Consider the following 24882-nt stretch of genomic DNA (forward strand, 5'->3'; position numbering starts at 1 on the left):
ATCCTCTGTTTGTTCTTGACATCTTTAAAAAATGTCAGCTATAATTCCTCTAATGAATCTTTCAGCTTCTACTGAATTACCAGCTCTCAAGCTATCACAATGTGATTTTCTACCAGTATCACAAGGTCGGTGCTTATTATAGACACCACTTGATTCAGATTACATTCTTAAAAATTATGGTAAAATAAGGAAAAAAAAAACCCCTAAAGACCACTAGCTAGTTGAGTGACCTGATGTTTTTACTGGATTAAAAGTAACTACTTAAGTAAGTTAAGGCAGAGTCATTTGGATTTGCTTGTGTGTGTATAAAAATCATGAGTCAATTAGACTGTGCTGTGTATCTCAAATGTAAAAATAAAACACTGCATTGGAGTCAAGTTGCGAAATTGTATGTAATTTGAGGAAAAGAAACAGTATGTTAAATCTGCAACTAACCTATAAAGAATTTAGAATTGAAATTATTGACAACAAGCAGAGGACAATATATCTGATTTACTGTTCCATGGATAATTAACAGAGATAAAGAACTGCAATGAAAATTGGAGGTTTTAATTGTTACTTGGTTTGGCAAGAGGGTGGAACATTCAAAAGAGTTTTCTTTTTCCTATTGCCTCATCTGGAATTGAGTAGAAAGACAGACCAGCTGGAAAAATGAGTCAGCAAGTCATATTAAACAAGCCAATTTTAGCAAAAAACCCCATGCTCTGCACTAACATTTTCTGTGACAAGACCCAGAGTCAGCCAAAGGACTGAGATGCATCTGTCTATATATACCTTTTTCTTTACAGATGTCTCTCCAAAGAAGACAAGACTTTTAAACTAAAAAAGAGATATTTTAATTACTTTTAATAGGGAATTTATGACTGAGAACACTTGGAACAATAAGATCAGATACAATGGTTATGTGTACCTCTCCCCTTGCTTGTCCTTCCTTTCAAGTTTGGTTTCAACCAACTAAGTGGATTTCTAAGTTGAAGCAAACTGCCAAAAACTCTTTGAAAAAAGTTGTTTTCCAGCACCCTAGAGGCCTGGTTATTTCTTCCCCGTGCTTCTCTGCAGCCTCTGATATTCTGCATACACTACAGGTTTCTAACTCTTTTTGCTATGGCTCTTGTTCTCCACCATCCACACCGGCAGATATACAATTCTGTCCTCCAAATATTTCTCATGGAAAGTGCAACCTTGCCTACATACTGAGGAGATCCATCTATTGTCTTCATAAACATAACTTTCAAATAAATAAAAAACAATGGAACAATCAGGAAAACAAGTAGGAGCTGTCACACTTTCTGATTTTCCATGGGACTATTTGAAGTACTTACAGAAAACTTGTACCCATAGAATGGAGAAACAGGGGTGGGCACCAGCCTGTTCTGCAAGCCCAGTCAGATACAGTCTTGAAACTGTTCTGAAATCTAAGAATCCAAATTTCTACCACTACGTGCTGGTAACAGGTAGGTAACAAAGTCTCTATATTTTTCACACTCTGAAACTAATCTTGGGGAGAAAACACAAAATATTTTCTTTTTATAATTATTAATTTACAGTATCTAGTGGAGCAATATACTTACTAACAAGGAAAACAAGGATAGAATTAATGTAAGTACAGTCAGACAGTGAATGGCACAGGTTGCCCAGAGAAGTTGTGAACTTTATCCCCTTTAATATTTCAAAGACTAGACTACATAAAGCCCTGAGCAATGTGGCTTAATTTTATTCTTAATTTTAGACTAGAGACCTCCTCAAGTCCCTTACAAATTCACATCTCATAGGATTCTCTGAAAGAAATCAAAGGAAAACAAGCAAAAACGCAACTCCTATTCAGAGGAAGTGGTAGAAAAAAAACGAAAACTGCAGAAAATAGAGGAAGAAGTGCTGCACTGAAGAAAATATAATCACCTAATTATATAATTAATTTGCTTTTCATTTTTTATTTCTCCCTAGCAGAAAAAGCTCATAAAAAATGAAAGTGAATAGAAAGATTGTGACTGCTACAGATAGTAGGGGACAATTGCACTCAAGATTTTGTGATGAAGAGCTATCCATGAAAATGCTTCTTTCCTCACAGATCTCAGTTGCTCTTTGCCTATCTTATTTCTTCATTTTGTTGTTGGAATAAAAAGATTAAAAGAAAGATTAAATTAGAATCTCTCTTTGGGTGTATCATGTTATGAGAATTAAGGTAAATTAACAGTTTGAGTGAAGTTAATTCAAATTGGTGACTAAGAACGAAATGACACTTGCTATTTAGATAACTGCATATATGTGAAGGCAAGATACATAGGCTTATGAGAGTCTGAGAAACTGCAACTAGTTCAGTGTGAATGAAAATGTGTGAAAATTCTATGTTGCTGTAATGAGAGAGCTCTCAAGAAATGTTTATCTGTATCTATTCATTTTTCTACTTAATAGATAAATTGACCTTTGGAGATATATGTCTCTTTATCAAATATCAAGAGCTACACAATTAATTTACTCAACTACATGAAGACAAGATGAATCCTATCATATTACTTACATTTCATAAAAATAGCATCAGCAAATCTTTCTCTACTACGAGATAAACAAAACAACTGAGCCAAAAACCAATCTCATCAAATCATCCCACTTCAGTTTTCATGATGATAGTATGATTTCAGAATATTTTAATCTGGCCTTTATAACTGCAGGTAAAGATTCCCAGCTTCTTTTTACTATAGACTAAGAGAAGCTGTGATAAAGAGGAATAAATTATTCAGTAATTCCAGCATGATCCAGGAAATTATTTTTCCTCATTTATGTGTTTATAGATTATAAATTACGATGAAAAATTGTTTGTGGTTTATATTTAATAGATACAGTTCTGAAATAATAGGACAATATACTAAGCCTATTTTTCTGAATAAAATATCGGCTTTCCTATATTAAATTATTCACTCCTTTGTCTAAATCCCTTGTAAATAGAGCCTTTAAAACAATCATTTTGGTGCCTCTGTTGTAGGTCATGGAATCATAGAATCACAGAATCATTTCAGCTGGAAGAGACCTTTGAGATCATAAAGTCCAGCCTTTGTCCCAGTCCTATCAATCACTAGGCCATTTTCCTAAGCGCAACATCCAATTATCTCTTAAACACCTCCAGTGACGGTGACTCCACTACCTCCCTGGGCAGCCTGACAACCCTTTCAGGAAAGAAAATCCTCCTCATATCCAGCCGGAACCTCCAGTGGTGCAACTTGAGGCTGTTTCTTCTTGTTCTATTTCTTGTTACTAGGGAGAACAGACCAACCCCCTCCTCGCTACAACATCCTTTCAGGTAGCTGTAGAGAGAGATAATGTCTCCCCTGAGCTTTCTTTTCTCCAGGCTAAACAGTCCCAGATCCCTCAGCCTTTCCTCATATGAGATGTGCTCCAAATCCTTTACTAGCTTGGTAGCCCACCTCTGGATCCTCTCCAGCACTTCCATGTCCTTCTTGTAGAGAGGGGCCCAAAACTGGACACAGTATTCGAGGTGTAGCCTCCATCAAAGTCGAGTACAGGGGAATGATCACCCCCCTGCCCCTGCTGACAACACTCTTTCTGATCCAGGCCAGGATGCCATTGGCCTTCTGACCACCTGGGCACACTGCTGACTGTCAATCAGCAGTCCCAGGTCCCTCTCTGCCTGGCAGCTTTCCAGCCATTCCTCCTCAAGCCTGTAGGAGTTGTTGTGTGTCAAGTGCAGGACCAGGCACTTGGCCTTATTGAAACTCATGGCATTGGCCTTGGCCCTGTCTAGATCTCTTTGTAAAGCTTACCTACCCTCAGGCAGATCGACACTCCCACCCAGCTTGGTATCACCTGTGAACTTAGTAAGGGTGCACTCTATCCCCTCATCCAGATCATTAATGAAGATGTTAAACAAGAGTAGCCCCAGTATTGAGCCCTGGGGGGCACCACTTGTGACCAGCCACCAATAACTCCATTGACCACAACTCATTGGACCCAACCATCTAACCAGTTTTTCACCCAGGAAAGTCTATGCCCATCCAAGCCCGGAGTAGTCAACTTCCCAGGAGAATGCTGTGGGAAACAGTGTCAAATGCCTTACTAAAATCAAGGTGGACAACATCCACAGCCCTTCCTTCATCCAACAACCAGAGAAACATGGTTATATGGTTTTCAAGCCGCCGCAGTTCAAACTATGAATGCAGGGATTTTTCCTTACAGTCCTGAGCCATTTAGGTTATACCTATAAAACTAAAGCAGGTGGGGTTTTTTTGGTTTTTTTTGTTTTTTTTTTTCTTTCCTAGGAAGCACAGGGAGAAGAGAAATAAAAGTTCTGGTTTTAACAGTAGTGGTAAGACTGACAATGATGTGCTAGAGAGAAGTTTTAGGATCTTTTAGGCTATCTTTATGCAGTAAGAAAAATGGGACATAAGCCTTTTTTTTTTTTTTTTCTCAGGCCATGGGGGCAAGTGGCACAACATGGCTCACACCTCTACAGCTAAATTATGTGGCTATCCTCTCTTCCTGTCCCTGCCCCCTATTGGGTAATCTCACCAGAAAACTTTTTAAGAACAAGCCCTGGCTCATTCTATCCCCTGAATTGAACCCAGATATTGTTCAAAAGAGTTCATTGCCCCAGGCCAAGAACCATACTGCTGGATCTTGTTAACTATTAGACAGTATGGACAATTGTGGACATTTCTCCAGCCTACACCCTGGTCTTGGATCATTTATTAGTTTGGATACAGCTCTCTGAATCACTCCTATGAGTAAAGCTGGTTTTCTTGTGATGGATGGAGCAAGGCTCACCCTTTTCAAAATAATTGCAACAGTGGTGTCTCTAATCTTTTAAATGAGAGTTCAGTGCTCATACAAAAGAGGTCTGAGTTAACTTTTTGCAGTTGGAGCAAATTCATAACTTCCCCTGCACTAAATACCAGACTCAAGAAAGTTCACAAGTTGGAAATTTAGGTTTTTGTGCATGTCCCTCAGACTGCCTACACATTCTGCCCTTAAAAACAATTGGGAGAAACACAGAGATGACCTAAGCAGCAGAGTATGAAACCTAGTCAGCTGCTAAGCTTCTGAAGTTTTAAAAGTCTAGAATACAAAATGCAGAATTCACAATTTTATGTTAAATCAGGAAATACCAAGAATGGCATGATACACCTACAGACATGTATCATGTTATATTTTTTAGGATCTGCCTCTTGCTGTGGGTACAGAAAGATGTGTATAGATTTGGGGAATTTGTGGAGAAAAATCTATATGGGAAACAATAAGAATGTTCTCAAAGCTCTCAAATGTTTAGATGTACATCTTTGGACATCTTTGAATTTTTAGACATGGAAAAAAAAATAATAACATTTGACAAAACACTTCACTTAAATGTTTCCAAAATTGATCCTTTATGCTCTGATTCAGCAAGGGATTTAACTATGCAAATAATTCCCTTGACATCAGTGGAAAAATGCTTTAACTGAAGCATGTTTTTAAACACTAATAGAGCAGGTCCTTGCAACTACTTTTCTAGACGTATATCCGCAGTAAATTACTTCTCACAGATTTTCTATGTATATTAGCAGTCTTCTGTAATACTTTCATTCACTACAATTCAACCTGAAACTTCAAACTGCAATGCTAATTTATGAATTCATAGTCTAATTACAGTCTGTGTAATTACAGTCTATTAAAAAGAAAAGAAATAACGACATTCTAAAAATTAGCTCATGTTACAGTGTAATGTTAATACTTCTACCTTAAAATAAAAATTAAGTTTGTTAAATATGAGGCGATTAGTGGAGAATCTCACTTGTTTTGTATATCATAGAATCATAGAATGGTAGGGGTTGGAAGGGACCTTTAGAGATCATCTAGTCCAACTCCCCTGCAGAAGCAGGTTCACCTAGATCAGGTTGTGTAGGAACATGTCCAGGCAGGTGTTGAAGACCTCCAAGGAAGTAGACTCCACAACCCCTCTGGGCAGCCTGTTCCACTGCTCTGTCACCCTCACAGTAAAATAGTTTTTTCTTATATTTAAGTGGAACTTTTTGTGGGTGGTTTTTTTTTGTGTGTGATATGATTCTATACTGATAAAATGGGCCCCAAACCATTTAACAGTCTTAATATATCATGAAAATAGATGCAAAAACATTGATGTGTGGTCTAGTTATATGCAATTATATGCAAAAGAAACTCAGAATTATATCTGAAGTCTTCAAAACATGCATATAATGAAGATTCTTCCCTGAAGTAGTCTTTAAAGTGAATGTCATGAATCCCTGAAATGTTTTGAGAACTGCAAAGTGTTTTAAAAATTAAAAAAAGAAAAAAAGTGAGTTTGTCCACTTTGTTTCCTTACAAAGAAAACATATCTGAAAGTGGAGTTATTTTCCAGTGCAGAGGTTGAAAACACCATTATGGTTAACATATTGAAAAAATTAAGAATTAACACAGAACTTAAAGAAGCATCAACTCAGTGCCACTGTTTTACATCTCCTGAGTGCCACCTTGTGGAACTACGGAAGCTCCTTCCCTCCTCACTGAAGGGCTACCATGTGTTGCCTCCATTCTGCCAGATGGCTACAAAGGTGAAGGGTGTAAGTACTCTGATGATACCTACTAACCTACCTCTGATAAATTGATTATAATTAAATGGACAGATAACTGTTTATGTATTCCTAAAGGATCACTAGCCTTTACCTAGTCTAGATTTAATCTTTGATGAGCCAGAATTATCACAGAAGTACAAGCAAAATTATTCAGTTCTACATGCTCACAAGAATTTAATGTAAGAATATTACAAGAGAAGGCTACGTCCTCTGTACTGTACTGTCTCCACAAATAAGGTGAAGTTTTTAATCTCAACATTTTCTAGGTTTAGGTATAAATCAGCTCTGGTTTATTAGCTTTTTATAACATTAATCTCAAGACAAGTGGTAAAATAGAGAAAAGCTGTGCTTCCAAAAACACCAGTAGGATTTCACATGATATGTTTGAGAGTCAATTTGTCTGTGTCAGTCTTGGTCCATGGTCCATTCTCCAACCTTAAAAGCAACTGTGGCAGCAGATCACATATGCATGAGTAGAAACCAAAACATTGTTCCTTCCCTCTTCTATTTTCATTGCTGCCTGGAGAGCAGTTCCAGTACCTTGTCTGGGACTCTGCCAGTTGGCAGAGGGGTAAAACCTCCCAGGTTTAACTAACAGTTAAAAACATTGAATGACTGCAGGACAGTATCCAAGTCAATGACTTGGCCCCATGTAGTTCACTAATATAACTGATGCCTTAAGACTTTTAGATTAATATGATGTCTCTGACAGAATATAATTACTGGATGCTTCACTCATCCTGCTGAAAGGAGGAGATGGATTTTATTGAGAAAAACCCAAAATAGTATTTAAGTAGTCTTCTGTGGTACAGATTTATGGCTGAAGCTCTGGTTCAAAGGGTACTGACACACTGGTTGCTTCTAGACACTCATCCTGTCCGTCAGCCTTCAGATGAAGAAATTACTGTCATCTTTTTAGTAATGCAGTTATTGGATGTTTTACTTTGACTACCTGGGTTACATTTACTCAAATGGTCTGTTTTCTTCCTTGGAAATGTCAATAAAGTTTCTTTGTTGAAATTAAAACCAATGAAATTCATCACTTTCCTACACAACACTCAGCATTTAGTACTCCCTGAAGAAAAAGTAATTTTTCTTGAGTGTTCCTTGTAAATTTGGTGGCCCATATCAGGGATGAGACAAAGAAGCTGATAAAGCAATTCCCACTGTACTCTGGAACAAAAGCATTTTAGGCATTTATTTGGTAGTCAAAACAACATTTGAAGGCAGCTGAGCAGCTGGAAAGGACCAGATTAATTAGGCAGATATTTACTGTTCATATTGTGACACTAAGTCTTTTTTTTGTTGTTGTTTCTTTTCCTTTGGCCTTGAAAGTCTCAGGGAAGAAATATTACAGACGGCAGCTAAGGATTTAAAGGAATATTTAATATTCCACTGAATATAAGTCAGGTACCCTGACTTTTCTTTCATGCCAATAGTCTATGCATGTTTGAAAATAGTATATTAACTATTCCTTTTCTATCGTTACTTCTTCCATTTTTTCTTACCATTACTTCAGTTTTTGTACAGCATGGAAAACAGTGACTAAAACCAAATGGCTGCAAATGCCAAACAGTTGTATTAGAAGCAGGAAAAGGATAGGAGGAAAGGGAAGGGTCATCGGAAATTGACATTTCCAGTAGCACTCATTTACAAGAAATTTTCCTTTCTGGAATTATCAGTTATACAGAGTTCATGGTTACTTTTACAATGGCCTGATCTTCACAGGAACATGAAAATTCTAAACAAAAAGTTTGGTGAGCTTCAAAAAGAGTATTACAGCTAAAAAAGTGAAGGGACCTTTGTCCATGTTTACATGCAGTTTCTTGGAGATTGAATTGGGAACAGAATGATGTCTACAGATCATCTGAGAAGAGGGAGATTTAGTCATGAAAATGCTACAAGCTTGGTTCCTTTTCCTTTTTTAGGGGGAAAAATAGCTACTCTATAAACACTGAACTTGGGGCAACTTGACCTTGCCTCTGCTTTGCACTAAGACATTCCATTATTGATGCAAGCAGGCACTGATGATGCCTGCTGTCAGCAACTGGCAAATGTCCTAGCATGGCTGAAAGAGTGCGTCTTATGTGCAATCATGTAATAGAGAACGTCCTTCACAGTTAAGAATTAAAAGTCACTGTGCCCACTCGCCTATTGTACTTCTTGCCAAACTGCATCTGAAATCTCAGGATTGTCTATCAGAAACACTGCATATGTATAGATTTACAGATACTATCTTATGAATACTAATTACTACTAATAAAATTTATCATGACACAGTTCACTCATACTGAATGATATGCATTTTCATTTATTTTTTAATCAACTAGACAAATTACATTTTTGGGGGAAAAAAAAAGGAACTGATCCTACATGCAATCCACAGGTAAAATAACATTGGGGGCTGTCTATAGCTCCACTGTGTTTAACAGTTTGTAACAGAGTTTTCTTAGTAAACTTTGCATTAACTACGGCTGAAACAGAAGAGCAGAGACAATGAACTCTAGTTAAATCACACTTCAGGTGACAAGATATGAGCTGTTTCTCAGTCTATGAAGCAAGATAAATGAATTTTAATCATCCCTCACAAAAAATTTGTCTCATTAAAAGAAAGGAAAAAAGCTGTAATGGTAAATGTATTTCTTACAAACTATAGAAAAAATATTGCCTTAGAAGGTTTGATTTTGTCTTTATTTTCCAATAAAATAGCATCTAAAGATTAAGTTTCCAACAAAAAATATTGAGGTTATTTATTGTTGGTTTTCCTGTCTACATGTAGGATCAAGGAAACGATATGGGCAGTCTGGATTATCCAATTCACTGCCTGCAAAGTGGTGGCTTCATAAAATCATTTGTAAGAAACCCAAGTTCTTTCTTGTTGAGGAGATACATTTAAATAAAGTCATAATTATTAATTACATTTAATTACATTTCCAGCTTTCTAGTTTCTTTGGTCAGTATGGATTGAATGTCTTCTTCTGCACATGACTAATAATAAGATTATAAAGCACAGAATTCCCACCTAAGCCTCAGTAAACACTGAACAGCATCATTTTAAATTTGATACAATGCTGACATGAATATGACTTCAACCTAAATTAATGACTGCACAGAGAAGCCAAATATAGAAGCAGAGGAATGGAGACACATAATAGGATAAGAATTCAAAGACTGCATATGGGTGATGATTCTGTTCTGTAAAATAATAGGTTTTTAAATTATTTTTGTGGTTTTTTCTCTATTTTTATGAATAAGACCTACAAAAATGTTTATGAAAGCTCAAGAGAAAATAATTAAAGGCTCATATTTGAATGTCATTTTCCATAATCATGGAAGTGCATGACTATTCTGTACAGTACATTCAATTCTGTATATTAAATTTTATCCAGTATAGTGCAAAAATAAAAGAATGTGACTGTGATTTCCTGCAGACATAACAGAGCAGTGTTTTAGGCTTATAAAAAGGCCTGCTTAATTGCATAGAATAATTCTTATTTGTGATAAGATTTCTCAAGCAGTGCTCCTCCATCTCAGGTAGCAATGCTCTCTCTTATAAAGTAACCCTTCCTTACAATATCTGTAGCAATCCCCAGTACTTTACATGTAAATTGTACAGACTTCTTTCACTTTACAGTACACCTACACTCCTGCATTCTCATTTCCCGTTTCATATCCTTTTCCTCTGTTACATTTCGTGAATACATAAAAATGTATTTCTTGTTATCTGAATGGACTGTAACTTTGTTTCTTGAAATTTTTAATTTACTTCTTAACCTGTCATCTGTTTCAGCTTCTGCATGCATACATTGTGTGTTACCATCTGGTTGTTTAAGCTGTTCCCTTATTCTCTTGCCTTCTACAGAGATTCTCACTCTGTATGTTTTCCCTTTGAGATCCAGTATAAAGTCTCCTATGTATTTCTGGCTGTTTTTTCCACTAATGCATCAGCATATTTTTTTATTGAAAGATGTCCCATCCCATCTAAAACAATTCAATCTGCCAAGTGACTCTCAGCTCAACATCTACCTACCAGTAGGCCTAAGCAGCACCTGGAAACTAAGATTCTATTCAAGTTTTGGAGTCATCCAATAATAGTTAATGATTTTTAAAAACGTATTCTGTTGGGTTATCTTTGTTAGAATACTTATTCTATTAAGTAGACAAATTCTTCAGTTTCTTATCTGAAAGTTGCACTTTTATACCAATGTTGTAAAGTTAACCTTTGGAAAACTCTACACTCAGTGAATCCACAAATGTTTGAATCACAGCTATATAACATGTAATTTTGTAGAAAGGTATTTCTTAATCATAATATTTTTTTCCTTTTGTGTCCAGTTTTGTTTCTCTGTCCTCAGAAAGCAATTCCTAACTTCTAAATTTTCTCCACTTGTTTTTAAATGAAAGGATTTGTGAATCTTTCTTACATGTCATTTATAGCAGAACAACTTGTATCTTCTCTGTCTATAGCTGCACTCATTACAGACAGTTCTTATTTACTTACAGCACTTCAATAAACACCAGAAGCATGCAAAAATTATTTATGATATATGAAGATAAAGCGTTACATTGTGAGACACAAAGATATTTTGTGTGAAAGATCAAGATTATATTTTTATTTCATGGAAAGAAAGGTATGACAGCAGTAAAATATTGATAAAGAGACAGACTGCAGTAAACTCAGGGAACTAGCCAGCTGAGTACTGTAAGAAGATTATAGAATAAAGGATTGCAATAAAACTGACAATTCATGAAAGAAATAAATTCAATGTACTAGAAGAAACTGTCTAATACAATTTAGAAATACTTAGAAAAATAAAATAGAGAAATTGAAACTGAAGATTTAGAGAAAAGCAACAAATAATGTTCAAGAACACAATGCATTTCCAAAAAGGCAAGTTATGCTCGGTGGCATATTTGCATGAAAAAAGTCATAGAAAAATACTTTGCTTTCTCTACACCACTGAAGTTTCTCCAACTGTTCATAAGGATATTTTAATAATGATAGAGACAACATGACATACACAATAGAATTAATAACAAATGAAAAGAATCTCAAATATAACTTAAGAGAATTGAAAGAAATTAGTTTGTTTAGTTGAAAAGACAGAAGTTGAAAACTTGGATGAGATTGACAACATAAGGATGATTTCCTAGAATGAAAGAGAATTATTTGTGCTCTATAATGAATGTAAAATGAAAAAAAATATAAACAGTCTAAGCTTATTTTACCTTACAGAAATTTAGGAAAGCTTTCTAAACAGGTAGATGTTAAAAGAGAAAAAAGGTAAAGACCTAAGGAAGCTGTGGAATTGGACCCTTTAAAGAACAGATTACATAAACGTCATCAGGCATGGCCTAGGTATTAAACTGCAGAAAGTCTCAATTAGCTCATTCTTCAATTATAGAAGAATACAGTCAATTCACACAGCATTTAACTGCAATCTCAAATTCATGAGAATTACTGCACAGTTAACACATGACGAGGCTGAGACAGGCTAAACCTTCTGATGTCTAACCTCAATCAATTATGTCAAATGTAGCATTTTGTTGGTATAAATAAGTAAAATGCATTCTGATCCTCTTGCTTTCATCCCAAAACAAACATAATGTGCTCTCTATATTAAATGATATCCTATCCTTGTTGCCTTGTATAAACATTTTATGCCATCTGCAGAATCAACCGTTTGGAAATGAAGATCAACAAAAATAAAAGTATCAAATAGCCCCCTCCATGCCAAATTTGATGGAAACAAGCTGCCACTTGGGTTTTCTGTAACAGGTACACGATTCTAATATGACTGATATGCTTACTTTTCAACAAAGCTATATTAAAACTTTCATTATGCTTCTAGAGTTCTCAACACCACTATGCAGATTTTTATCTTCCACAGTAGATAAAAGTATCACATGGTAACCCAGACAGATTCACTATCATAACAAAACATAAGCCTAAAGAGAAACTCAGTATCCACACACACATATGAGTGGACACATGTGAGAAAGCTTTTCTGCATGCGGATCTTCTTTCTAAAACAAACACTCCTCTGATGCATCTCCTGGGTTTGCAGCAACCTTGTCCAACAACCTTGTGTACACCTATATAGCATAGTACAGGAGATGTGATAGATGACTGCAAAATTTGATGAGAAAAGGAGAATAAATACAATGGAAGTGACTTCTTGAAGTCTTTAAGAAAAGCTTTAGAAGTCATCATCTAAAAGCAATGGGGTCACCAAAAGACAATGTGGCAGGTTGTGGCAAACTGCTGTAATCCAACAGCATTGTCAGGGCATGGTCGCTGCACATCAGCTTAGGAGATGATTGCTGATATACAGATGATAAATACACATTTTTGAAAAAGAGTGTCCTAAGAATCATTGCACTCAGATTCCTAGTCAGGGACTGGAGCTTCACACACCATCAGGTAACGGTGATTCAAAATTTAGGTTTATTTTGAAAAATGTTTGCCTAAGATCATATGACCTTAAAAGTTAATATTGTGAAAGCTGACTATTATTGAAGCACATTTGGATAATGAGTGTCACAGGAGGAAGACAGCTGAGGTGGGATATTTAAATTCATTAGTATAGTGGCAGTAATTATGTTAGGAATCCAGAAGCTGGGGCAGTAGACATGGTGCAAACCCTCCATTAGTAAATGGAGCTAAGAAACAGGTAAAAAAAAAAAAAGGCATAACAATAAGATATCTCTTCTGTGAGCATTCAAATAACATAGTTTCTGCTTTTACATTGAAAGACAAAGGAATGAATTGTGGAATTTATAAGTAGTGACCCAAGTTTCACCCAGAATATTTTAGATTTACCAGTTGTGCATGTCACAGTACACACAATAAATTAAAATTAACATCTGGAAGATGACACAGTCTTAAGACAGAAGTGATTAGGGAATGAGCCAGAGAGCCAGTTTAACCAGCTAGATGGAGATTTCCTGTACTATCCCTCTAAGAAAATTCACAGCACAGGGGGACTATCAGGAGGAATGAGAAATATTTCAGTGACTGGATGTCTAAAGATCACAGGAAGCCAATGTAGAGATGGCCAGAGAACAATTTACAATCCACAAAGTTTTAAAACATGGCTTATATTTTATCTATCCAACTCTGCTTCATGCCATTCAGACACAAAACAGAATTTTGCTTCGTTAAGCCCTTAATTACTTTGTTATATCCTCTGTCACAAGTCCATCACACACTTAGAAATGCAAAAGCTGTTGAAGTACATATTGACAGCTGTTAAGCTATATTCAAAGCTGATATTAGTGTTGAGAAAGATGATGTTTCTATTTTTGGCTTTGTAAGTAACCCACATTCATTCAATCTGACACCTGATGAGAATCCCAAGGCTACTCCAAGCATTTTCAATGGTCATCTGTAGTCAGGACTAACACTTTCAGCTTTATCTAGAATTATGTGTCATTCATACATCATTGACTAGATTAACAGTTTTCTTTTTATACAATAATGGATTCAAACCAGTGAAGAAAGTGATTTCCTCCTTTGATAATGATAGCAGAAGGTACTTTTCTTTCAGAAGAAATTTTTGCAACTGCTTTCTCATATATATTTCATTTAATCATTCTATTAACATGCTGACTGTGTCCCATTTGGGAGAAGTCACTGCCAGTTTTAAGCTTCCCAGTGGAGTTACAGTAAGCTGTAGCCTTCTCCTGTAGGACCTCTGTCACTGTAGCAGTTCTGTGCTCACTACATATCGATATTTTTAACAGAACTTAGCTGTTGAGAAACTCTGCATATCATTTCCTTTCAAATGATACTGTCAGAAAACATCTAAACAAAATGAGGTAGTATTCATGATGAGAGAAAAAGTGACACACAAGTTATTGTTCTCCTTCTCCCTGAATGGCCAGAGCAACGCTACCTCTGTGGGTCACATCTAAACCACACAAACCTCTATCATACCAGAAAACCTCAAACACTGAAAGTACACATACTAAGTTTAAGGTCTTTTCCTTCAAAACACAGTCTTCAGAGTATACAACTTACTCTAAAGAGCTGTAGCCAGTTTTCTATTTTCAACCTGAATTCAAAATTTGCAGGATGAACGCCTACTGGGCCTATATTGCGATTAAATTTATATTGCTGTCTTCAGCGAAGCCATCTGTAGTATGAGTGCAAATAAAATGAAAATTTACTACCCCCATTCCTGAAATTTAGTGCATGTGTGGTATTTCACACATTTAATGTGAGTGCCTCAAATGTCATCATGAAGGTAAACATGCCATTTTTTAAATATCAGGCACAGCATGTAGTTTCAATCTGTGACAATAAAATCTGGCTTTATAACAGGAAAAAGACATGCAAAGGTGAAACATAACTGTGATTTTGAGCTTCAAACAGATGGAAATTAGGAATGTTCCTCCTTAACATTGTGTTACATAAGTTTTATAATAACCCTTGTATTCATACTGTAAATTATTTGTAAAGACAGAAAATTATTTTAAATATATCTATATGCTATTTCAAACAGATTGAACTCCCTAATTTAATCAGACAATCTTCCAGTCTTTATATTCTAGGCTGCTCTTTAAGAAGTTTGCAATTGTTTATTGTACTCTTTTACTTCTTAACTTGAAGGTTGCACTAAGGGCATTGCAAACAAGTATACTAAGTCATGTCATTTAATGGGCCAAAACTTATTGGAGAGCCTCGCATGCCAAGGAATTAGAAAATAACTGACATGAAGAAGAAAAATACTTTTAGAGGTGAAGTAATTTTACATCAGGAAGATGAAAACAAGGATGAATGGATTTGAATGAATGGTCTTTTTTTTAGTATGAGAAAATAAAAAAGTAAGTTGACAACACAGTGTATCTAAGATGGGAAGTGACACTGTGATAAAAGACAACAAAGATTTATCTTCTGTATGCTGCATGCAAAACACAAAGAAAAATGTTCACTCAAACACAGGGTAGGCAAGAAAAGATGTCCTCTGATACATATTTATACTATATAGTGCTACTATGGTAAAACCTGGAAATGTTTTTAACAACTTAGATTGAAAAATCATCCTCTGATACATATTTATACTATGAAGTGCTACTATAGTAAAACCTGGAAAACTTTTAAAATCTTACTCATATTGAAAAGTCTCTCTGCAAACGATAATCATATTTTAAACTAACTACAATAAAGATTAGAGAATCAAGATCCACGTATCTTTAAATATCTCATCATTTAATAAATAAAAGTACCCTACTACACAATCTATGATGGTAATCTCTGACTATGGCTTTACACAATTAAAAGTATATGTATATTTTTCATGTTAGAACGTGTCTGTCAATTATGTTATAATGCTCTACTGGACTAAAATTAACATTAAATTACATAGAGAGGAAACAAGAAGAGAGTTCACATGTCATCATTCTGGAAGCAACTATAGTCATACTGTGGAGAACATAATTACAAGCATATTTTGAATTAGTCTTGGTTTTCAAAATATTAGTATGTTATAAAAGATTGTCAAGAGGAGTTCATTATGATTCCAAAAAATGAATTTACTGGTTCAATCTCATACCAAGTTTCTCAATCAGAATTTTTCCTTCAACATTACAAGGATTGTTACTGATTTAAAACTCTAAGGAAAAAGCAAATGGTTCTTCAAATTATATTTGAAAAAAAATCCTTAGTATTTCTTGTATTTCTACCATCACTTTGGAGAAAACCAGTAACTCATGGCATCTAGCAACCCATTACTTTATTAGACAAGTACTAAAATGTGCTTGCTAAGATTTGAACTTGTAGACACATAGAACATGATCTAGTTTAGGAAATTTGCTTTGCATTGCATCTGTACTTCATTTTATTATATAATAAATCACACTTAAATAATCAGAAAAACATACAGTGACCATTGTCAACATTAAAAATGTTATACGCATAAACCCTCAAACCCTCATTTACTAGAGGGAACAAGAAAGTGAGAGTGTATTATACGTAAATGTATATGTAGACTCAACCCTTAGCAGTGCAAATTTACAACACTAAAGGATGCAGGAAATGATAATTTTAAAGTAGTAAATCTTACATTTAACTTATTACACTTCACAGAATAACCGATTGTCAGGCATGATGTGAGTAAAACCACAAATCTGCAAATCTGTTTTGTTGTTTGGATTGGATATTTTACTATACTTTCCTTCTAACATGGCAAATTAGATAAAAATGATAAGAAATGAATCATATGTCTTCCTCCTTATGCATGTGTTTCAAGAATCACAGAATGGTAGGGGTTGGAAGGGACCTCTGGAGATCATTTAGTCCAGTCCCTGCTGAAGTAGGTTCTCCTCAATCAAATGACATAGGAATGTGTCCAGGCGGGGTTGGAAACCTCCAGAGGAGACTCCACAACCTCCCTTGGCAGCCTGTGCCAGGGCTCCCTCACCTGATCAGTAAAATAGTTTTATGTTATGTTTAAATGGAACTTTTTATATTCCAGCTTCATCCCATTACCCCTTGATCTGTCACTGGGTGCTACAGAAAAAAGTGCTCCAACCTCTTGACATCCATCCTCTAGTTATTTATAAGTGTTGATAAGATCCCTTCTCAGTCTCCAGGCTAAACAGCCCCAGGTCTTGCAGCCTTTTCTTTTAAGAGAGATGGTTAAGTCCCTTGACCATCTTGGTAGTGCTCCATTGGAATCTCTCTAGAAGTTCTCTATCACTCTTGAACTGGACACAGTACTCCAGATATGGCCTTACCAGAGCAGAGTCGAGTCTTTAGTTGACAGCTTTTGTTGTAACACAATAAAAGCTACAAAGTCTAAATTTGAAGAGAAATCTCTGGATATGTTTTCAGAACGCAACCATGTGTATCACACAATTTCAGTTTTCTTTCTAATTATCAGTTTAAAAAGTACTTTCATCTCAGACATAAAGATTAACTAAATCCCACCATATCAATCTATGTGAAACACTATTAAAAGCAGAGACAAAATGATTATTCAAGGTCACTCACTGAATCGCTGGTTTAGATGAAAACTGTTTTGTACTTTAGTTCTACTTTTGAAAGGATTACTTCAAATATATGAGGATTTCCAATGAAAAATTTCCACATAAGCGTCCATGGCAACTGTTAAACTGTATCAGTGAAGTGTGATCTTACTTCTACCTGCCTTATTTTTGAAATAAAACAACCATACATACATATAAACACAAAAACACTCCAAAAAACACAAAGGCACATCTTAAAGGTAGAAAACCAAATTCTTAGCTGTAGTGTGAATCCAGTTTATACTTAACTTTAACTTAGAAAGTGTTTAGTCTTCTAAATATAATGATTTCAACTGAAATGTAGCTTGAGGCAATTTACAAAGCTGTTTTATTTCTCTCTCTCTTTTTGTCTCTCACAGATATGCACTCACACACACAAATGCATTTTTATATCTATAAGTATGCAAAAGTCAGACTGGAAGTTTGATTAGATTCAATTCAACCCCAAACCAGTACAGCTAATAATCCAATCTAATCAGAACAACACAATTCATCCAGTCACTCTCATGTCAAGCCCATAATTCTGATGAACCAGAGAGCAAATTTCATCAATAGAATGCCATCCTACTCCTATCTATGACATTCAGAGGTATAATTAGCCTCACTTGGAAAAAAAACATGTGGGTTTGTTCCAGCCCAAATCTATTCATATTCAGATTCTAACCCTGAGACCTGATTTTGCCTTTGCCTATTGAACAACAAAAACACAGAGAAAATATTCACAGAGAGGAGACACTGGTATATCCCATAGGATTTAACTATCTGTGTTTCTGCTTGATAATGCAAGGATTACACTAATACAAGAAAAACATCAATAATAAGTTTAATTCTTTATATTTTATAGTATATTTTTGTACTGCTTAACACCAATGGGTCACAAGGTGTAAAATACTAAATGTACTCTATGATTTTATTCAGAGAAATGTTATGGGTTGAGAAGGCTTTAAGCTCCTTAGGGTTCAATACTACTTCAACATTTTTTAAAAGTACTTTATACACATACCAAAAATGCATTCTTTCACTTCCATATTTAAATTCTCCTCTTTGTGCTGTTGTATTTTGTGAACTTAAATATTTCATATATCACTTACTTTTTTGTCTTCATTATATTTGTGGAAAATTTCTTGTGCTCTTTCTTCACCACCATCCGTAAATAACATAATGATCTTATTGCAGTTAGCTCTAGAAACACTGTGCTGTTGGAAATACAAACAGAAGTTTTATTTCAGGATATAAGGTATATCAACTGTTACATTTGATGGCTTTCATATCAACATGCTTGCCACTTATAATGGTAATGGCAAGATTTCCAGAGTCTTTAAGATTTCATTCACTACCTCCTTCTAAATGAAAAATAAAATAAATAAAAGAAAACCAAAACCAAACCATTTTTCTGTTCCACGACACTTAAATATGACTCATTTCAGATTTGGCAACACAGAGGAATGGGGATCTGGTGGTTCCTCTCCCCTCCACCAAGCTCTTTAGCTCATACCCATCATATCAATGCCACAGTGTTCCTCTACAGATACTGTGTGTTAAGACTTGTTTAGTGACAGTCTTTAAATATTTTTGTTCTTTTCTTGTCCTTATTTTCTTCTTATCCTTACTATCACTGTGAAAATTTGGGAACAATGACTCTCTAATGAATTACTGCGTATTCTTTTGTTCTTCTTCTGCTGGACTGCTACTCACACAAACTATCAAGCTCACGAACCAGTTAAACAAAAAATTATAATTTAGGCATCCTATAAGTACATCTAAAAATCTCTACCTTCTAAACATAGAAAATTTAAAAATTTGCTATTTTTATCATAATGACTAACTTTCGTCTGTCTGTTCAGGTAATGATCTCACTCCCTCTTGTCACTTTTATTCCTCCTGTCTGATCTGGTTCCTTGTTCAAAGAATCACAGTATCTTAAGGGTTGGAATGGACCTTGAAAGATCATCTCATCCAACTGCCTTGCCAGAGCTGGACCACCTAGAGTAGGTCACACAGGAATTTATCCAGGTGGGTTTTGAATGTCTCCAGAAAATGAGACTCCACAACCCATCTGGGCAGCCTGTTCCAGTGCCCTGTCACCCTAACAGTGAAGAATTTTTTCCTTGTGCTTCTTTGGAACCTTTTATGTTCCAGCTTAGACTCATTGCATTTTTCTTCTGTAATAAATAGACTGAAAAACCAAAGTCAGCTCTCAAACACCAGATGATAATCCTCAATATTAAAGCTCCATGATCCTATAACATTCTCAGAAAACTAAACCACAAAAACTTCATTTACAATCATTGTATTAACGGAAGAATAATTATTCCTCAGAGATTATTTGTAATGGTAGTTCAATATTCAGTGAATAAATACTTATTTATTAATTAAAAAAAAAAGTCCAAAGATTTTTGTACCTATAACAACAGAAAAAACCTGCTTAAAATCAAGACATTCTCTCCAATCTCATCAGCACACTGTGTTTCATTTGGAATGAAATAATTTATGATCATTTTTTGCTTGTGAAATATAAAATACAAGATACTGCTTTGGGCTGCAATCTTTTTGATATTAAAAAACTAATAAAAGTAGTCTTGGATACTTCATAAATAAACTCACCTACATTTACAGTGACTTAATATACAGTCCAAAACAAGATCATAGGGAAACCAAAGAGATGACAAGGCAGGTGACTGATTATACAGCATCAGAAAAATGTAGTGTTTTTATCTCCTAGTACTTAGAGAAGGTCACTTGCTTACAGTACACTGTTTAGATTCTGAAGTCATGTAATTAAGAAAAATTTCCAAGGTTTCAGCCTCTGAATAATATTGGAAATCTGAACATGAATAAGCTCCTATCATATGATGTTTTTCCCACCACTTTGCATCCTGATGAATGAATTTAATATACCAACTTCTTATAAGGGATCAAGAAGAAGGCAAAATTGCCTTTAACACACATCTTTTTTTTTTCCTCATTTGCATAAAGATGAAGAGATATTGCTCAGGGAATGAATTTAAGGGATTTTTCAAAGGTAGTGCAGTAATTTCAGAAATACTCTGATCAGTTTGCCTCAGCAGTCCAATGGATATTTCTGTCCTTCTATCACAGCCCACAGCTGAAGAAGCATGTGCAGTCTATAAAGCAGCTTCCCCAGGACAAAAATTTGCTTCTTTGCTTAAATCGCAGAAGACAACAAGTTGGAAATAAGTATACATATTCATTTTTAGAATCATAGATCATAGAATGGTAGGGTTGGAAAGGATCTTTAGAGATCATCTAGTCCAACCCCTCTGCAGAAGCAGGTTCACCTAGGTCAGGTCACACAGGAACGTGTCCAGGAGGGTCCTGAAGACCTCCAAGGAGGGAGACTCCACATCCTTCCTGGATCATCTGTGCCACTGCTCCCTCACCTTCACAGTAAAATAGTTTTTTTCTTATGTTTAAATGGAACCTTTTATTTTCCAGCTTCATCCCATTAACTCTTTTCCTGTTGTCAGATATCATTGAAAAAAGGGATACCCAAACCTCCTGACATCCATCATTTAGATATTTGTAAGTATTAATAAGATCCCCCCTCAGTCTCCTCTTTTCTATACTAAACAGCCCCAGTTCCCGCAGACTTTCCTCATAAGGAAGATGTTCCAGTCCCCTGATCATCTTGGTGGCCCTGTGCTGGACTCTCTCTTTAGTTCTCTGTCCCTCTTGAGCTGAGGAACCCAGAACTGGACACAGGACTCCAGATGAGGCCTTACCAGGGCAGAGTAGAGGGGTAGCAGAACCTCCCTTGACCTGCTGGTCACACTCTTCTTGATGCATCCCAGGATGCCATTGGCCTTCTTGGTCATGAGGGCACGTTGCTGGCTCATGGTTAGTTTATTATCAACCAGGACTCCCTCTCTCTTTTACTCGATAAAGCTCTTTTTAAATTATTCTTTCAAACAAGTAAGACATGATCTATTTAATACTGTACCTAAAATTTTTGGTTTTGTTTTACATAAGTTTCACATCCCTAAAATTAACTTACTAAGTGGCATGTCATCATTATAACTAGTGACCTGACACTTAGGAATGCATTTTTTGTCATCATTTTCATGACATTGAGGATGGAAAGGAAAACCAACCCAAAAATTAACTATTTCAATCAAGAGATAATTTCAAGATTTTTTTTTTTTGACAAATCATAGTTATTATGGTGTGTGGGAGAGAATTCTCCTGAATTACTGAAGCTAAAGGATTATTAATATCAAGATAATATAGCAATAAATAATGGAAAACTACTGCATAGAAATGATTGAATCCAGTCTATAGATAATCACTTGAATTAATAAATTGAAAAAAACAAGAGGCATCTATTTCCATTTAGCAAGACATCACAGAGTAAGTTTTTCATGGCACAAGGGAAATATTACTTTGTTTCTTAGGAAAATTGTTTTAAATAGCTATCATCCAGAAACTGTACCCATAAAATTATTATGAAAATTTAAAAAAAATTACAAATATTCAATTTCCATGGACCTGAATACAATTGGACTGTTTGATTTCACAAATATACAACTGGAAACTATCCCTAAGCATGGGGTTTTATTATTTATTTAAGCCTGTATTATATCATTCTATTATATTGTCTTGTCACCATACTCCAGAGCTAACTCCAGCCCTTCACTCTTCCTGCCAGATGGATTTGTCAGTATCTGGAGAGGATAACTGTATTTTTATAAGCTATTGTAATTTTTTCATTTCCCTTGATATACACATGTACAATGCCCAGTCATAATTCACAGGCTTGCAGAGATTTCGTGGGGCTAATCCCATCTCTGCCTCCAGTTACAAGAGAGGTCGTCCCAATATGAGACAAAGTGTAATTATTTTTTTAAGCAATTTTTTAGTCTTATTTTGAAGATTCTCCAGATCTTCTAATCTGTTTAACGCTGCCTCTTCACAACGTACCTATCTGGTCCTGCAAAAACTGTAATACATAAAGTTAATTGAATATAAACTCTGCGAGGAACAAGCTGTGCTTGGTAAAATTTCTTGTGTCTTCCTAGTCTCCTCTGCATGAGATGGATGAAGAAAAAGGGGAAATGCCTTTCAGTCTGAAAAAGACCAGGAGCTTTTAAAATATGCTTGCAGTTTTATACAAATATCAGCAGAGGGCACTCAATCATTTCCTCATCGAAGCCTTCAGCTCATCTACACGTTGATCTACTGAGAAAATACCCTTGAAAACAAATTTTTCTTTTCCTTAGTGAAAATTTAACAAAGTCAGAAGTTTTTCAAGCACTTTTAGCCCTAAGCTGCATATGACATGGTAAGGAAGAGCCCTGAAGTCTAGAATCTGGCAGATTAAGAGAAAAAAAAAAAAAAGATTTGTACACTGAGAGATACCACTGCTACACTAAAAAAAAAAATCCTTAATAAAAAGAACACACTTTCAATCTGTCAAACCAGATCCTTAACTGATGTAAATTGGTATAGCTTTATTTACACTAAGTTTCAATACAAAGATCCAATAGGCAGTCTATATGAAGGTGAAAAGTAGAATCTTGTTTAAATACAACCACATAAACTATTAAAAAAATACTAATAAAGCACTAACATTTGTGGTAAATGGGAAACATTATTGCTCAGAGAGCTAGTGCTTCTGTGAAAATCAGAAAGTACAATGCAACTAAAACATGGAAACAATGCATTTATTTTTTGAAGAAATTATTTTTTGAAATACATCAGAAAGGTATTACTCTCGGGAGTCTAATATTCCGCTATTGACTACGTTATTTGCTTTCCTCTGTCCTGCTCAAGTCATAGTCAACTATTTAGGATTTGTACAAAGTATGAAATTGTAGGTTAACTAAACATTGTTAGGTAAAAAATGAAATGAGAATGCTGTAACATAGAGCCTCCCATTTTAATGTTACCTGTAATAACTACCACAGCTGTGACAATTGAGATTCACACATTAAAGGTAAAGCTATCTGAATGAATGAAAGAAGCAGAAACAATACAGCACATTGAGAACCAAATTTATTCCAAAATCTTAGCAACCTGCAGTGGGATCTGCAAAGATAAAATACATACTGTTGGGATAAATTTGCTTGCTAAATACATTTCCGCACTTTTATCACTTAATTACATAACAGAGGAGTGTGCAGTGGCCATCTAACATTCAAGTACCCCACTTTACTGCAGAGAGGCTTTTCGTACTTACATTTAGCAGCTGTTCAAAGGCATAGCTAAAGCCTTTTTTGTAATCTGTTATTCCTTTAGCAGAGATTTTATAGACAGCTTCTTTCAGCTTCTTCTTGTTCCTCACATTAGCTTGGACAAGATGATTAAAGCAACTGACGTTCTGAGCATTATTGTTAAACTGTAAAATAAACAGAAAGAAAGTTAAGGACAGTTAATTCTCTTTCCTAGGTACTGTAGTAATAAAAAATAATGTTTTCCGGATCCATGAGATAAACTATTCCACACATGGATATTAATTTCCACTACATTGAGCATATCCAGTGTTGTCTGGAGATTTCAAAATTCGGCAATAAAATTATTATATATCTCCTGGTACAGAGATAGAAACGCAGAAATACATCTCACTTTTAGCTACCTCTACATTTATCTACCTAAAGTCAAAGATAAGGCTTCTCTTAAAAAATGCTGCAGCAGGTATGATTCTAATTGTGGTCTTGAATGAAAGTGCATAATACCACTCATAATCTATGTTTTACTCTGAATTGGAATTAAAATCTCCTTTTAACCATAACACAGTGATTTTTATGTAAGATAGTCTTGACTAATACTACTAAAAGTACCGTCTTGGCTAATTTTTAATCTATCTATCTTCTGTGAGCAATTTTGTCTCACTGGAAAATAAAATGTCCCAAATACTGTAAAACTCCATTTCAGTAAAGGCACTAAAATCCAGACCTCCTAATTTTAATTTAATCTGAAAACAGATTATTAAGCCTCTTCCCTATTAAAGGTCTTCAGTGAAAATTAACGTAGAGGTAATTTTGTGCTGTCAACTTGGTGCAAAGCTTCTAAAATAACTTCAAAATCAGGCTTTGTTGTTTTAAGTCTCAATACTGCTAACTAGTTCAATAGTGTCATATAGAAGATGAGGTAAATAAGGTCACAGATTTCAATAACTGCTCAGACTGCTTATATGTCTAAAGCAAATCACTAAGTACCAAGCAGAAAGAGAGAGAGAATTGCTCTCAGCAGCAAACATTAACTTGCACTGTAATTGTAGGACACATAAAACAAGCAGAACTTGGAAGGATGAAGG

The 24882-nt window shown here is 35.3% G+C and overlaps 1 protein-coding gene across 2 annotated transcripts in view; it reads right to left on the reverse strand.

Moving 5' to 3' along the window:
• CACNA2D1 (calcium voltage-gated channel auxiliary subunit alpha2delta 1) overlaps positions 1–24882 on the reverse strand; it is a 393756-nt gene that overhangs the window by 62994 nt on the left and 305880 nt on the right. For both annotated transcript variants that reach the window (XM_061989208.1, XM_061989201.1), the window contains 2 exons: positions 23806–23964; positions 18701–18805 (listed from right to left, as the gene is read on the reverse strand). In XM_061989208.1, coding sequence (XP_061845192.1) covers positions 18701–18805; positions 23806–23964 — 264 coding nt within the window. The remainder of the gene's footprint in view (positions 1–18700; positions 18806–23805; positions 23965–24882) is intronic.

Source organism: Colius striatus, chromosome 1 (genome assembly GCF_028858725.1).
Source record: "Colius striatus isolate bColStr4 chromosome 1, bColStr4.1.hap1, whole genome shotgun sequence".
NCBI classification, from domain to species: domain Eukaryota; kingdom Metazoa; phylum Chordata; class Aves; order Coliiformes; family Coliidae; genus Colius; species Colius striatus.